Genomic DNA, 17,716 nt, shown 5'->3' with positions numbered 1-17,716 from the left:
GGTGTATCTTGACGATACACCACTGCTCTACCACTGCTTTTTCTTTATTTGTCCTAGAGTTTTTCCAGGACTAACAGTGCCTGTAGGAGCATACATATGTAGGCAAATCTGGAAATGTGAGAATAAATGACCTTCTTAGGGCAACGTGACCAGACAGGAACAGAAGCCAGTGAATAATTGTTCTGAGATTCTCTTTTTAGGGCCACAATTCTGAGTTTTCTCTACAACTTCCCACAGAGCCACCATTGAACACTGTGACCAGCTTGTCACTATTTTGGTTTTCTGTCTTCTATTTCACTCATCCCGGTCCCTATTCCCTCTCAGTCCCTAAGATTACTGCCAGTAACCTATCTGTACTCAGGCTCTTGTCTCAGAGTGCTTTCTGTGGGGGAGAAGCTCAAATTATCATTGTGTATATCACTTACTCTTATAGCTACCAATAAAGGTGATGTGGGACAAGGGTCCATATGTACCAGTCATACCTATGGCCCAGAACTTTACCTTCTTAAAAAAAAAAAAAGTCATTTTCTTTTTTCTTTTTTTTTTCTTTTTTTCTTTTTAAAGATTGAACAAAACTTATGCAACTATATAGGACTTTTTAAGCACTTGACAGGGCTTCTTTAAAATCAATTTATAAGTCAGAGACTACACTAGTCTTCTCTCAGGTGATTTCCTTGATGCTAGAAAATTGTAATCTTCACAGTTATCAGCTTCCTTAACTTGTCACCACTATTTAGAAAATTGTATGTAACTTCTTATAGTAGTGGGCCACAGGCACTAACATATTAGCTTGTACTTAGTTTCTTTGTAGACTGTAAAGAAAAAATAAATTGCTTCTCCACATGTCAGTAAATAGGTACCAGCATGTTTTTTTTTTCAAATTTCAAAAGGGACTGCTTTCTTTTTTTAATTAAAACAATATCTGAACAATTCTCATGCAGTTTCATAAGGAATTGTAGAAAAATAACAAGACCAAATATTATCAGTGGCAGAATTTGAGGCTTTGTGATAGACCATTTCATTTTTTATGAAGTAAGATTTCATTTATTATTGGCATTTTCTAACCTATAGAATATAGACTTCAATTAAATGCATTTAAAGATTAGTGTTCCCTATGGAATTGCCATTTTTTTTACTGTTTTTTAAATTTAAATTTAGATAACATATAATGTATTATTAGTTTCAGAGCTAGAGTTCAGTGATTCATCAGTCTTATATAATACCCAGTGCTCATTATACCACCTGCCTCCTTAATGTCAATCACCCAGTTATCCCATCCCCTGATCCCTTCCCCTCCAGCAACACTGTTTGTTTCCTATGATTAAGAGTCTCTTATGGTCATATTCCTCTCTGATTTTGTTTTGTTTTTCCTTCCCTTCTTCTATGTTCTTCTGTTTTGTTTCTTAAATTCCACATATGACTGAAATCATATAATTGTGTTTCTCTGATTGACTTATTTCACTTAGCTTTAATACCCTCTAGTTCCATCCACATCATTGCAAAAGGCAAGATTTTATTCTTTTTGATGGCTGAGTAGAAGTCCACTTTATGTATGTATGTATGTACATATATACACCCCACATCTTCTTTATCCATTCATCTGTTGGTGGGCCCCTGGGCTCTTTCCATGGTTTGGCTATTGGGGACATTGCTGCTGTAAACAGCGGGGTGTAGGTGCCCCTTCGGATCACTGTGTTTGTATCTTTGGGGTCAATCCCTAATAGTGCAAGTGCTGGGTCATAGGGTAGCTCTATTTTCAACTTTTTGAGGAATTTCCATACTGTTTTCCAGAGTGGCTGTACCGGCTTGCATTTCCACCAACAGTGTAAGAGGGTTCCCCTTTCTCTGGTACTAGCATGTTTTGAAAAGAGTTTAGACTTAAGCATACAGACAGTTCATCAGTGGACAAAAACAGTGTGGAAACCAGATCACTGATTTCTTCTTTAAATGTCTAGTCATGAAACTAATAAGAACATCTTTATCTACTTCCCTGTTCATTGGCTATGTTTCGTAAGAAAATAGGACACCATTTAAAGTTTTTAGAATAATGATATAACCTACTTTTCTGATGGTTTATTTTATTTATTAAACATGAACTATAATAACCAACTTGACCTTTCTGTGCTCAAATATCAGGGTACTTGATCATGTACAACTTCCAGTGATAAAAGTGGGCAGGCATTGCCAAAATAGTCTGTTTTAGCATTATAAAACTAGTCAGGCAATAGAATAAGCCTTTTGGTTTTTTTTGTAAGGCATCTGTAGACCTTTGACCAGACTTTCTGTTGATTCATGATCTCAAGGTTTAAATACCAAATCTATCACACTATCAGACTGCTTGCTTAGAAAACTTTTCAGTTGCGTTTGTTCAGAAATTTTCAGTGAATCAGTGTAGGGATCCCACATATAGATCTTTCCATCGAGAAGCTCATATACAGACTAGTCTAGATTTTCTGATTTCACTGCAGAGAATTTCATTAAATGTCATAGGTGAACCTAATATTAGATTGATGTCTTAATATCTTTGGGCTTGCTCTTTTCAAATCATGTCAAGAGGTCTATTGTTTTTACTTTTTTTCCTCAAGATTAATACATTCTTGTTATTCTTCTGACCTTTGCTTTTCACACAGGAAGATTAGACTCCATACCTGAGAATATCTCCCCTGTTAACTTCGCTCTTGTGCTCCCTGTGCATGTAATGTTACAGAGTTTGTTTTCCAATTCCTGCTGTTTGATTTTTTTTTCCTGTTATTGTTCTGCCCCACATGGAAATACAGAGACTAAAAGATTATGCGGTTGGTATACCTCAGCATGGGCCCTTGCTGCATATCTTTGGAGGAGGTAGAGTAGAATGTCCTTTTCCCACCTTATTTTATATTTTCTAGCTAGTTCAGAATTTCTCTTCCTTTCACTTTTTTTTTTAAAGATTTTATTTATTTGAAAGAGTAGGAGTGGAGTAGGGGGAAGTGACAGAGGGAGAGGAGAAGCAGGCTCCCCAAGCCCAACGTGGGGCTCAATTCCAGGACCCTGGAATCCTGACCTGAGCCAAAGGCAAACGCTTAAGTGACTGAACCACCCAGGGGCCCCTTTCACTTTTTTTAATGTTTTAAGGACAAGAGGTTGTTTAGCATCCTGTCTTCTCCTTTTCTCCACCACAGGAAGGCTGAGGGGTTAGGCTTCTGCATCATTATCTTGGTTACAGGGATACATTTCTTTGCTGTAAGACGGTTTATTACTTTTGGGACCCTAAACCTATTGTGTGTGTGTTTATGGGATTTTTTTTTGTTGTTGTCTTTGCTTTTGCTTTTGTTTTTTCCTGCTTATTTTTGTTGTCCTTCTTTAGTTTGTTCCCTGTCTTATGTCTTCATTCCTCTATTTCATTTTCTTTAATCATAGTATTATGTATATGTGCAATAAAAAAAAAGTGGCAATTTCTTTTTGATTAGTAAGTTAATCCTTGCAGTGTTCTGGGTGTAGTGTTTGGATCTTTGCCAAGTTATAGCTCTATAATTGCTTGCTATTCCTGCTAGAAATTTGTAGTTCCTAACGTATTCCAAAAACTTAAAAGTTTTGGAAGACTAATTTTTTTCCCCTGTATTTTAGAAAATAATGGTATTTGTGTAATGCATCATTGACTTCTGTCCTTGAATACATGGGGATAGAAGATAAAATGTTGTCCAAATAGTTTGGTTCTGGTATGATTAAAGAAGAAATGACTATGTTGAATCATATAAATTGCTCATATTTAATGGATAGATACTTATATATAATTTGAATGAGAAAATGTTTTTCTAAACAAATTGAAATTAAATGGGAGTACATTATAGTAATTGGCATTTTGAAAAGAAAGCTAGGTACTTTTAAGTGGACAGACTATCTGCTTTATGGATTTTCAGACAATTGTACATAGAATTCTTGACTTTTAGAGTTGAAAGTCATCTTAGAAGTTGTCTAATGCACACTCATATTTATTGATGCAATATTAAGTCTTTAAGAAGCTGAATATGTCTTGATCAAATACTTCATTACCATCAAGATGAGAGCTGTGACCTCCTTGTGTAAAAGGATGCTCTTATCTTTGTATCAGAGATCCCAACATAGACTTGACACATAGTTGAAATACTAGTTTCATTAAATTAAGGCTAGTGTGCTTTTTTCTAATCTGTACACATCATGAAGTGAAAGGATGGCTCACGGACTATTTATTTTGATTTTTATGTATGAAATAAAAATGATTATGATTAGAAAAATTGTTGTTTATTAGAAAATAATACATATTGTAGGTAATATGGAAAAGTGCCAAGAAGGAAATAAAAATTGTCATAAAATGGTTAAAGCCACACTAACTAAGGACCATTGAAATATTGGAACAAAGTCATTGGAGCCAAATCAGAACAAAACAACCTGGATTATTCTGGAATGCATTAAGGGCATGCATTGTATAAAAAAAATAGTGAAAGGGAATAAAGGGGAAAGAGAAAATGAGTGAAAATATCAGTGAGGGTACAGAACATAAGAGACTCCTAACTCTGGGAAATGAACAAGGAGTAGTGGAAAGGGAGGTGGGCGGGGGGTTGGAGTGACTGGGTGACAGGCACTGAGGGGGCCACTTGACGAGATGGCACTGGGTATTATGCTATATGTTGGCAAATTGAACTCCAATAAAAATAATTAATTAATTGATTAATTAATTTTAAAAGGCATGCATTGTGGTCCCGTGTGACCTGCAGAATGCTCACCTCTTCAGTGAGGTTCTAAAATCAAGCAGTAACTAGTAATGGGAGTGTTATAGGAGAGGAGCCACGCTGTGGAACTGAGCTACCTCAGCTTTGAAGGAAAAGCTGCTCTGGTGAAAGCAGACCCCCATCCAGTATACTTCATTTTTCTTACCTTAATTCTTGAGGCTTTGCTCCTCTCTCCTCTTTCTCTTACCCTGAAGTTTTGCAATGTAGAAGTAAGGTCTAAACTTACAAGGTTGAGTACTTTTTATTTGATTATGAGTATTTTTTCTTTCGAGAATTATCTCATCTCCCCTCCTTTTTTAAAATCCTGTGTACTTTTTTACTGATTTTTCAAAAACCCTTTTATATTAGGAATATTGATTGCTTGATATGATACAGATATTGTTAGCTTGTTGTTTTAGTTCACAGGCTGTAAATTTCTCCAGATCAAGGACTATATAGCCTAAGTACTAAGGACTTAAGCATTGTATATACATTATCTCAACCCAGTCTTATATGGATTAACACAATTTCCATATTGCAGAAGCCAAGTGAAATTAATTTGCTCAAAAAGATACAGTTAGCTTTAAGAGGTGGACCTAGGAATCAGACTCAAGATTTGACTAGTCTTGATTTTTTTCTTTAAGATTTTATTTATTAGAGGGAGAGAGAATAAGCAGGGAGGGGGTAGAAGGAAAAGGAGAAGCAGACGCTGTGCTGAGCAGATATCCCCACTTGGAGTTTAATCCCAGGACCCTGGGACCTTGACTTGCACCAAAGGCATATACTTAACTAAGTCACCCAAGCACCCCTAATTTCTGTGATCTTAACTAACATGTATTACATCTTATATTTCTTTAGGTCAACCAGTATCTGTGATAGAGCATAACACTTAGACACTATTGCTGGATTGAATTGTATCAACACATTTCATTTAGGTATTATTTGCTTATTTAATTTTGTATATTTCAGTGTGTTGTAAATAATATAATACATTCTTTAATTCTTTTTTTAAAGTGAAGTATAGTTGGCATGTGCTGTTACATTAGTTTCAAGTATACAACATAGTGATTCAACAAGTCTATACTTTATGTTGTGCCTCACTCCATGTGTAGCACCATCTGTCACCATACAATAACATAATACCATTGACTATATTCCCTATGCTGTACCTTTTATCATCATGACTTATTCATCCCATTACTGGAATCCTGTATCTCCTACTCTTCCCTTGTTTGCCTGTCACCCCACTTCCCTACCCTGTGGCAGCCATCAGTTGTTCTTTGTTTTTATGGATTTATTTCTGCTTTTTGTTTATTTTTGTTTTGTTTCTTAGATTCCACATATAAGTGAAATTACATAATATTTGTCTTTCTTCAATTCTTGACCCAGATAGTTTGTGGAAAATGGTTTGCAAATTGTTCTAAGTTGAAGCTAAAAATTTTTCCATAGGTCTAATTTATAGAATTCATTTCATAAACAATGAAATAATTTGTTCATTTTTACAAATTTATTGTATACCCCCCAAAATCCCAAAATTAAAGTAAAATATGATATAAACATTAAAAACATAAAAGTTATGATGAAAGATTCTTAAGGATGCCTTTTTCCTCATAACTGGTTGAATCTTTTATTGAAGTATAATTAACATAATTTATTGGTTTCAAGTTTACAATATATTGATTCAATACTTTTATACATTATTCAGTGTTTACTATTACTGTGGTCACCATCTGTCATCATACAGTATTATCACAATACTCTTGACTATAATCGCTATGCTGTACTTTTCATCTCCATGAAGTTTAGGCTTCTTAATCCCCTTTATCTATTTCACCTCTTCCTCCCCTGCAACCACCAGCTTGTTTTCTTTTTTTAAGATTCTACATGAAGTGACATCCTAAGGTATTTGTCTTCCCCTGTCTTCCCCTGTCTGATTCATTTTATTTAGCTTACCCTTTAGGTCCATCCATATTGTCACAAATGTCAAGATTTCATCCTTTTTATGGCTGTGTAGTATTCCATTATGTGTATATGTACACACACACGTCTTCATTATCCATTCATTTATCAGTGTACACAGGTTGCTTTCATATCTTGGCTTCTGTACAAAACACAGCAATCAACAGAGAGGTGCATACATCTTTTTGAATTAGTGTTTTTCTATACTTCGGGTAGATACCCAGCAGCGGAATTACTAAGTCATATGCTATTTCTATTTTTAATTTTTTGAAGAGCTGCCACATTGTTTTCACAGTGGCCACACTAATTTACATTCTGATCAACAGTGCACAAGGGTTCCTTTTTTCCCTACATCCTTGCCAACACTTATTATTTCTTGTCTTTTTGATTCTAGTCATTCTGACAGGTGTAGGCTGCTATCATAGTAGTTTTGAATTGGATTTCCATGATGATTAGTGATGTTGAGCATCTTTTCATGTGTTTCTTGGCATCTGTATGACTTCTTGAGAAAAATATCTACTTAGGTCCTCTGCCCCCCCCCCTTTTAAGAGAAATAGGTGAGCAGAGAGAAAGGGAGAGAATCTTAAGCAGACTCCACACCTATTGCAGCGCCCAGTGTGGGGCTCAATTTCACAACCCTGAGATCATGATCTCAGCTGAAATTAAGAGTGGGATGCTTAACCAACTGAGCCATCAGGTGCCCCACTCTCTCCATTTTTTGATTGGATTGTTTGTTTGTTTGTTTGTTTTGGTGTTCAGTTATGTAAGTTCTTTATATTTTGGAGGTATTAACTTCTTATGGGATATATCATTTACCAGTATCTTCCCCATTCACTAGGTTTCTTTTTCGTTTTATTGGTGGTTTCCTTCACTATAAAAGCTTTTTCTTTGGTGTAGTCCCAGTAGTTTAGTTTTGCTTTTGTTTTTCTTGCCTGAGGAGGCACATTGAGAAAAATGTTGCTAAGGCTGATATCAAAGAGATTACTACCTCTTGTCCATTTCCATTTATTGAAAATACGATCTTTTTCCCATTGTGTAGTCCTACCTCCTTCATCATAAATTAATTGACCTTACAAGTGTGGGCTTATTTTTGATCTCTTTATTTTTTTCCATTGATCTGTGTGTCTGTTTTTATTTCAGTACTATACTGTTTTGATTACTACAGCTTTGTAGTATATCTTGAAATCTGCATTGTAATTTCTCCAGCTTTGTTCTTTTTTTTTCAAGTTTGCTTTGGCTATTCAAGATCTTTTGTGCTTCCTCACAGATTTTAGTATTTGTTCTAGTTCTGTGAAAAATGCTGTTGGTATTTTGGTAGGGATTGCATTGAACCTGTAGATTGCTTTGGGCAGTACAGACATTTCAACAGTAATTCTCCCAATCCATGAGCGTGGCACATATTTCTCTTTTATCTTCAGTTTCTTTCATCACTATTCTCTAGTTCTATAGAACTAAAGTATAGTTCCATAGTTTTCAGAGTATAGCAGGTCTTTCACTTTCTTAAGTTTATTCATAGTATTTACATTTTTTTGGTGTAATTATAAATGGTATGGTTTTCTTAATTTCTCTTGCTACTCAGTATATAGAAATGCAACAAATTTCTGTATATTAATTTTGTATCCTGCAATTTTCCTGAATTCACTTACCAGTTCTAATTGTTTTTTTGGTGGAGTCTTTAGGGTTTTTAAAATATAGTATCATGTCATCTGCAAAGAGTGACAGTTTTACTTCATCCTTACCAATTTGGATGGCTTGTATTTCTTTTTCCTCTCTGATTGCTGCAGCTAGGACTTCTAGTGCTATACTGAATAAAAGTAGTAAGAGTGGACATCCTTGTCTTGTTTCTGATCTTGTGGGAAGAGCTCTGTTTTTTACCATTGAGCATGATGCTGTCAGTTTGTTATATATGGCCTTCATGATGTTGAGATATGTTCCCTTTAAATCCACTTCACTGAGAGATTTTATCATAAATGGATTGTCATTATTTTGTCAAAATCTTACTGTAGTAATCATATGGTTTTTATCCTTCCTCTTGTTAATGTAATATATCACATTGATTTACCAGTATTGAACCATGTTTGCATCCTGGAATAAATCCTACTTGACCGTGGTAAATGATTTTTTTTGATGTATTATTAAATTTTTTTGTGAGGAATTTTACATGTATGTTCATCAGAGACAATGGTCTATAGTTTCTTCTTTTTTGTAATGTCTTTGTCTGGTTTTGCTATCAGGGTGATGCTGGCCTTGTAGAATGAATTTGGAAGTTTTCCTTCCTTTTCTGTTTTTTGAGGTAGTTTGGGGAGAATAGGTATTAACTCTCTTTAAATATTTGGTAGTAATTTTGTGTGAATCTATCTTATCATGAATTTTGTTTGTTAGTTTTTTTATTACTCTTTCAATTTTATTAGTAGTAATTGGTTTGTTCAAACTTTCTATTTTTTCATGATCCAGTTTTGGAAGATGATGTGTTTCTAGAAATTTCTCCATTTTCTTCTAAGGTTGTCCACAATTTATTGGCATATAATTTTTCATAATCTCTTAAAATTCTTTTTATTTTTGTAGTGTCAGTTATTTCTCTTTGTTTCTCATTTTAATTATAGGAGTCCTCTCTTTTTCTTGATGAATCTGGCTAAAGGCTTATCAATTTTATTTTATTTTCAAAGAATTAGTTCCTGGTTTTAATGACCTTTTCTATTTTTTAATTGTGATTTCATTTATTTCTGCTCTCCTATTTATCTTTCTTTTCCTCTAGCTTTGGGTATTATTTATTTTTCTGTGTCTAGCTGCTTTAGGTGTAAAGTTGTTTGAGATTTTTCCTGTTTTTTTTAAAATTTTTGTTGAAGTAGGCCTATATTACTATAAGCGTCCTTCTTAGAACAGGTTTTGTTGCATTCCAAAATTTTTGAACCATTGTCTTTTCATTTTTCTCCATTTTTTAAAGTTTCCTTTTTGATTCTTGGTTGACTCATTCATTGTTTAGTAGCACGTTATTTACCCTTCATGTATAGTGTACTTTCCAGTCAGTACTCTTTCCCATCTAGTCTGCACCCTTTACTACATGCAGTCATTCCTACCAATATCTGTACTGAATATCATATTGAATTGTATCGGTCCTGCTTTGTACTCTCGACCTAGGTTACAGTGTGGGGGGAGGCGAGGGTCATGAAATCAGTGCCAGGAAAGTGCAGGCTAAGGCCACTCAACAGCCCTCACAGATTGCTGAGAGCCAGCAGCCACCCATGAACAGCTCTGGAGAAAGAGGTGAGGTCCATGCTGATGGTCTTTTCCCCACCACAGAACGGTTGGAAGCCTCTTTGTGTTTCTTGTTTCTTCCTCTCTTCCCCAACACCCTTTCAAGTTTGGTTCTTTCCTCAATTATCCACCAGTCTTTTCCTCCAGAATAATTTGTATGAACATCCATACACAGTGCTTTAGTGCTTTTCACTTTATTTCAGCATTGACTGTACTCTCATTTTTTTAAAAAGATTTTATTTATTTGAGAGAGAGAGAGAGAGCGAGTGCACAAGCAGGGGCAGCAGCAAATAGAGGGGGAGAAGCAGGCTCCCTGTGGGGCTCTATCGCACAACCCCGAGATCATGACCTGAGTCCAAGTAGACACTTAACTGACTGAACCACCCAGGCACCCCCCAGTTTTGCCCTTTGTACTCCTACCATCCTTGATTTTTGTTAGAATAGGCAACATAAGCAATTACCTGCAGCAAATATATTTGGAGCCTTCCCTCAACAACCAAGTCCTTCTTCATCCTACACTGAAATGTGGTGATAATAGAATTCAAAGAGAGACGTTTGGACATTGGCATACTTAATATTCCTGGAGATTAGACCCCAGGCATTTAGGTCAATTTTTAAGCACTGGTCATTGTGTTTTCTGTACCTATTTTTTGTAAATTTTCACCACATTATTTATTTTTGTTTGCCATGTGCTTAAACAAAGGTCTTGGGAGGACAGCATCTCTTCAACTCCTGCCAAGTGTCAGCAGGTAGAGAGCTCATAGATTTAATAATTCCTAAGAGAAATGTTTCTGTGTCCCACTCTTCACCTTTTTGGACTCTTTTCTTTATCTGGGACGTAAAAATAATATTTTTTAACTTTTTTATTAAAAGATTTATTTATTTATTCATTCATTCATTCATTCATTCATTCATGAGATACACACAGAGAGAGAGAGAGAGAGAGAGAGAGAGAGGCAGAGACAGGCAGAGGGAGAAGCAGGCTCCATGCAGGGAGCCCAACATGGGACTCAATCCCAGGTCTTGAGGATCAGGCCCTGGGTCGAAGGCCGGCACTAAACCACTGAGCCACCCGGGCTGCCCCTAAAAATAATATTTAATGTATCTACTTCACATCAGTAGATAGTAAATCTGATGATGACTTTTAGGATTTAAAATTTACTTTTTCTGTAATTACCAACTGACTTCTAGTTCCAAGGTTGTTGTATTTTTTTTTTCTTTTTAACTGTCATTTTTTTGGTCATTTTTTTTTAAAGATATCTTTTTTTGTCCAATTGCAGAGTTAATTTTAAGTAGAGTTATGTTTAGGACTTCATTTATAGTCAGGCACACCAGAAATGGACATTGTGTTTCAGTGTACTTACTTTCAAATGAAACATACCACTGTGAAAACATTTTATGACTTTTTTGTTTTTGTTTTGTTTTGTTTTTTGGTTTGCTTTTCCTTGGGTTGACAATGAAATAGGTAATAATAGATTTTTAAATATAGATATAGTTATTAGTAGAGAGAAAGGAAAGAGCCATTATTGTGCTGATTTTGAAGAGTAATAATCTCTTCAACAGATGGTAGTGGGAAATTGGTTATCCACATGCCGAAAAGGAAATTGGGCCTGCCCTTTGCATTGTATACAAAAATTAAAATGAATTAAAGACTTAACTATAAGATGTGAAACTAAAAAACTCCCAATACAAAACATAGGGGAATACTTCCTGTGCTTAGTTTTGGTAATAATCTCTTGATTGGTACCAGAAGCATAGGCAACGAAGGAAAAATAGGTAAATGGGACTATATCAAACTAAAAGACTTATCATAGTAAAGGACAATCAGCAGAATGATAAGGCACCCTATGGAATTGAAGAAAATACTTGCAAGCCATATATCTGATAATGTGTTAATCCAAAATATGAAAGAAACCCTTCAATAGCAGTGGTAATAATAATAATAATTATTATTAACCACCACCCGGTTAAAAATTTGGCAAAGGATTTGTGAAAAGATACTCTTCAAAAATGACATATAAATCAACAACAGGGATATGAAAAGATGCTAAACATCATTAATCATCAAGTGCAAATCAAGTGCAAATTCAAAACTAAAATGAGCTATCATCCCACACCTGTTAGGATGGCTGTTATTTAAAAACAACAACAACAAAAACCATGAAATAGCAAGTGTTGGCAAGGATGTGGAAAAATTGGAACCCTTGTACACTATTGGTGGGAGTGTAAAATGGTGTGGCAACAGTGGAAAACAGTGTGGGTGTGCCTCCAAAAAATAAAAAATGTAACTACCATATGATCTAGCAACCCCGCTTCTGGGTATATATCCAGAAGGACTGAAAACAGAATTTCAGAGAGATACCAATGCACTTGCAGGTTCATTGTAGCGTTACTCACAATAGCAAAGATAGGAAAAAATCCAAGGGTCTATCAACAAATGAATGTGGTATATACACATGAAAGAAAGAAAATATGCCATATACAGACAGCCTTAAGGAAGAAGAAAATCCCGCCATTTGCAAAAATACAGATGAATCTGGAGGACATTATGCAAACGGAAATAAAACAGTCCCAGGACAAATAGTGCATATTTCTAACATGAAGTATCTAACAGTCATATGTACAGAGAATACAATAGTGGTTGCCAAGGCCTGGAAGGTGGGGGAAGTGGGGAATTGTTCAGTGGGTATAAAGTTTCATCTAGGCTAGGAGTGCCTGGCTGGCTCAGTCAGTAGAGCATGTAACTCTCTTGATCTCAGGGTTTGGAGTTTGAGTCCCACATTGGACATAAAGCTCACTAAAAATAAAGTTTCAGCTATGCTGCTATACAACCTGCCTGTACATAACAATACAGTATCATGCATTTCAAACTTGAGAAGTGTTAAGTGTTACTACCAAAAACCCCCGAAAAAGACACAAGGAAGCTTTGGGAAAGTGTGTATACATCTATTACCTTGATTGTGGTGATGGTATCATGAGTGTATGCATATGCCCATATGCCCATATTCATCAACCTGTACACATTAAATATGTATAGTTCTTTGTATATCACTTATATCTCAATAAAGCTATTGAAAAACCCAACATACCTTTCAGCAGATTGATGTGAATCTGATGATCAATGCTTTATTGTACACAAATTATAGTATCAGATCTGCAGAATACAAAAAACCAATTTAATTGCAATGTAAATAATGGGTTTTAGGGGGCTATGACTAAAGGAAAAATTCAGTTAGAAGGGTTTTTTAGTAATCTAGTTATCTAGTTAGTAATCTATGCTTAGATTCCTGGTTTGAGCAACAGGGCAAGTAGTATCCTCTGTCACCTAGAGGGAAGAAAAAAAAAAAACTTTGAGGGGAAGATTTCTCTGGGAAGATAATGAGATCAGTGTGGAGCAGTAGGAATATGAAGTGTCTGTTAGCCCTGTAGAGATCATCTGTATAGCCCTGGCTGAGCAGTTCTGGAGGTCTCTACGTGGCCTAAAGAAATATGAGAATGATCATAGGTAGAGAAGATGGTTACTGAAGCTTGGAGTGGTAAATATACTGCCCATGGAAAGAAAGTATTTCAGTTTACTCTGTGTAACATATCTATGGATACATATGAAACAGTGTAATGGCAAACTATGAGAAAGAACTGTGATTTTAATAACATAAAACATAATTTGCTTGCTATCTGTAAATAACAGTAGCCTTAGTGAATAAAATGACAAAGGTCATAAATATTTTTATATCAGGTAGTTGACTTCAGTTTACTTAAATATTTATTGAGCGCTTTTGGAATTTGTGTTGCTGTCATTAAGTGGTGGTATTACAAAGGAAAACGTATCCCTGAGAAGAACTGCACTTACATCGTTTGTTGTAAGCCAGGAAGTTACAGTATCAGGTTTGCAGAATACAGATATCAACCTAATTATAAATAATGGACTTCAGGGGCATATGACTAGGGACAAAATCCAGTTTGAAGATTGTTTTGAGTGAGACAACTAATAATGTTCAGTTTTACATTTGAGATAGGGTATTGGGTGTTCTGTGGTAAGGTATGTGAAGTCAGTGATGGCATGTCTGGATGTAGAAATAAGATTGGGGGCGGTTATTGTAATAGTGCATAATACTAGAGTAAATAGAATTACCAAGAGCTATGCTAAAAATAAAAACAGGTCTTTAGTTATCGAATGTATTAGGTGTAAAAAGAAATCTGTAAGGATCACAGCTGTTTGTATGTTTGGATATCTAAAGAATTGTGACGCGTTTAATGAAAGAGGAAATAAAGTACAGCCCATAGTGAAAACAAAACAAAACTTGAGAGTTTGGTTTCTGATTTCTGGATTTTGGCATCCAACTTGTAGATAAGTATGGTATTCCAAAAGAGAACAAGTTCTTGTTCTTGTTCTTAACTTTTTCCCCCGGTTTATTTAGGTTGCAGAGTGAAACCTGCTTTGTGAAACTGAGCCATGACTTCATCTAGGTGTAAACTCTGACTGAAGTGATGGGTTTTCCTTAAGCACATAGAAGTACAAAATATACCTTTAAGGAAATGAGTACTTTTTTCTTACATTACTCAAGGTGTACTGCATTCTCATATTACTGTTTTTTATCAATTATTTAGGTTAAATACATTTATAACATTTTCAGTGATTTTTAAAAAAAATAAGTTTTGCTTATTTCAAACAATAATATATTTAATTCTTCCTTTAACCTTTTCGTTTTGGATGCTTTTAATATAAAAATATTTAGTAAATAGTGATACCTTTTAACATTACTTTATAAGAAACTCTTGTCTTTGTTTGAAAATAATTATAAATTGATTTTTTAAATCAGTAATGGTAGGAGTGCCTGAGTGGCTCAGTCCTTTAAGCTTCTGACTTTGGCTCAGGGAATGATCTCAGGGTCCTGGAATGCATGCTCGCTCGCTCTCTCTCTCTCTCTCTCTCTCTTCCTCTTCCTCCCCCTCTCTCAAATAAATATATAAAATCTTTAAAAAATCAGTAATGGCTTTAGGTCTTACTGTTAGTGAAAATGTATTAATTCCCATAAAAGATTAATGTCTGAAATACTGAATTTAGTCATTGGCTAAAGATTCATTTAATATTAGAAGAAATCTTATTTGTAATTTGTTCGAATTATTAGAAATGTGTAAAATCTAGTCAAAAATGTTATATTACATATTTGAAAGTTGGGAAGAGAGTAAATCTTAAAAGTTTTTGTCACAAGGACAGAAAAATTTTTTGTAACTTTGTATAGTGACAGATAACTAGACTTATTTTTTTTCACAGTGTATACAGATAATTAAGTAGTATACCTGAGACTAATACAATGTATGACAATTTTACCTCTTTAAAAAAAAGAGTAGAACCTTATAATATCTACAGATTCTTCCTGGTAATGAAAAGTTTCTATTAAAATCCTATGCTTCTGTATTTATATCGGTCTTTGTCAGTACTGTCTATGGTGCCTGTGTGCATGAGAAGACATTTTCAGGGATGACGTGTAAAATTTCTTTACAGGCGCTAACAGATAAACATTTGCAATTGATTTTGATAAAGGGGAACACTAACGTTCAGCCCCAATTAAACATTTTTCCCCACTCACCAAAAGATGCATTATTCTCTTTAATAGATCCATATTATAAAAAATGTACTGCATTATTATTTGAATTTAATCAAAAACTTTATGGGAAAATATATGTAGAACCTTTTTATACTCTGCCTAAATAAGTCTGTAAAGTTAATAATTTTTAAAGCAATTTAATCGAATTAAAAATAATGCTGCACTTCATAACTGCATACTAGATAACTTGATAACTTTCATATAAAATTATATAGACACTATGCTCAATATGTATATAGTATAGTCACTAATAAAGTACCTACATGTCATCTTGTATTAGTAATTATTCTATAAATAGAGTACAGAATGCATCATAATAAAAATAAATATGGTCTTTAAAAAACAATTCCTAGTAAGATGCACTGTTGTAATGACAATCAAAAGATTCTGTCAATGCTAATGGAGATGAAGAGACATGAAGCGGGTAGAGTTGACTCTTGTTTACTAGAATAGTTTCAGCTGAAATGAAACAGAGCTTAACATTTATAAATAGAATTGTGTTTTAAGTGAAAGATTATCTGCTGTTGATAAGAGTGTCCTGCAACTTATGCAGCTTTTATCTGTCTTTCACAGAGTTCCTTAATAAGCATTTACAGTCAGTTTTTGGCAGCCTTAGAATCACTGAAGGCCTTCTGGGATGTTATGGATGAAATCGATGAGAAGACTTGGGTACTTGAGCCAGAAAAACCTACCCGGAGTGCAACAACACGCAGAATTGCACTAGGTAAGAAAAAGGATTAAGGAGGCTTTTCACGTATGTGTGTTTGTACTTTGTATTACTTAGGAAAATGGATCTAAAGAGGACGTTGGACTCTTAGGTGAGACTTTTTTGCATGAAGTCAACGATTAAAACTTTTTGGGATGAACTGTGGTTTATTACTATGTATTTGAATGTAAATATTTCAGGAGAAAAGGGCAAGTACTGAGGTATTTCATTATAAAAGGTGATGATCCAATGGAAGTATCATTCAGAGATACTGTTTAATTAGCTTCTAATTAGCACAGAAATAGTGGAACAAGTTTTTCAAGACTTACATTATTGCTTAGGAAAAAAATTATAATAATGGAAGTCTTCATCCATGAATCTAGATAAGATTGACATGAACAGATCTGGGAATATTTTCTGACAAAATTGAGAGGATAAAAAAAGCTGAAGTGGGCCATGCATGTCATTGAAGAGTAAATAGAAAACACAAAATAATAGACATATTTTAAGTATTTTCTTTACTATAAATACATATTAATGAATAATATATGATATAACTATAAATATCCCTGCAATATTACCATATTATCTTTATTATAAAATTATTACTGTATTTTCATTATGAACAAGTAATATATGTTAGTTTTAGAATTCAAGCTGTCAATATTTTAGATATATTAAGCTATATTTGAGTTCACAGTAAGTAGTGTAGTTTGATGATTATACCTGTTTATGTTTCCTTCGTGTTTTTCTTAGCCCAAATAAATTGTTAAAAGGTATATATTCCAAAGGATATTACAAAATTCTGTTGTGAATCATATCCACATTATAAATTTTTATAGTTTTTCCCCCAGGCATAATAGATTATCTGGGAGAAAAGTAACATGTAATTATGAGAAAAGGAAGGTATTGTGCAGCAGTTCTACAATTAGTATTGTTACTCAGTCTAAGAAGTCTAATGGTATTTAATTTGGAATAACAAATTATGGTATATTTGTAAACAAATAGATATTAATGAAAATATTTTCATCAAAGAACTATAGTAATTAATTTCCTTCATGGCTCCATTTAAATAATTTTTTTGATCAGGTAATGATTAAATATCCCTTTATTATATTTCTCATTTTCAGCATAAACAACCTGGTTTTTATTCACTCTATATATACCTTCAAGCTCTTTTTATTTTCCCTTCAAGCATTGATTTGCCTTTTTAAGGCCAAGCTTTTAGCAAATTAATTGAAGTATATTAAATAATGTACCCACTGTTAAGTAATTTCTGGGGCCTTTAGTACATGACATTGCTAAAGGCTAATATGGAATTTGTGCTCATGGTAAAGAATGTGTAAACAAATGAGATTATAAGTTAACTTGTATTTTCGTTTTTCCCATGAATGATTTGTAGTCATTTTTTAAATATTGCATGATTATCTTTTTGTCAGGTCTGTTGTAATTGAGCTCATATT

General features: G+C 34.2%; 1 protein-coding gene across 5 annotated transcripts in view; it reads left to right on the top strand.

The window, feature by feature from the left end:
• The window catches only part of FANCL (FA complementation group L), a 110,413-nt gene that overhangs the window by 61,420 nt on the left and 31,277 nt on the right, over window positions 1–17,716 (top strand). For all 5 annotated transcript variants that reach the window (XM_077915467.1, XM_077915468.1, XM_077915466.1 and 2 more), the window contains one exon: window positions 16,121–16,271. In XM_077915467.1, coding sequence (XP_077771593.1) covers window positions 16,121–16,271 — 151 coding nt within the window. The remainder of the gene's footprint in view (window positions 1–16,120; window positions 16,272–17,716) is intronic.

Source organism: Canis aureus, chromosome 11 (genome assembly GCF_053574225.1).
Source record: "Canis aureus isolate CA01 chromosome 11, VMU_Caureus_v.1.0, whole genome shotgun sequence".
NCBI lineage: Eukaryota > Metazoa > Chordata > Mammalia > Carnivora > Canidae > Canis > Canis aureus.
Note: the sequence above shows the minus strand (reverse complement) of the source record. Positions and strands in the feature narration are given on the sequence as shown.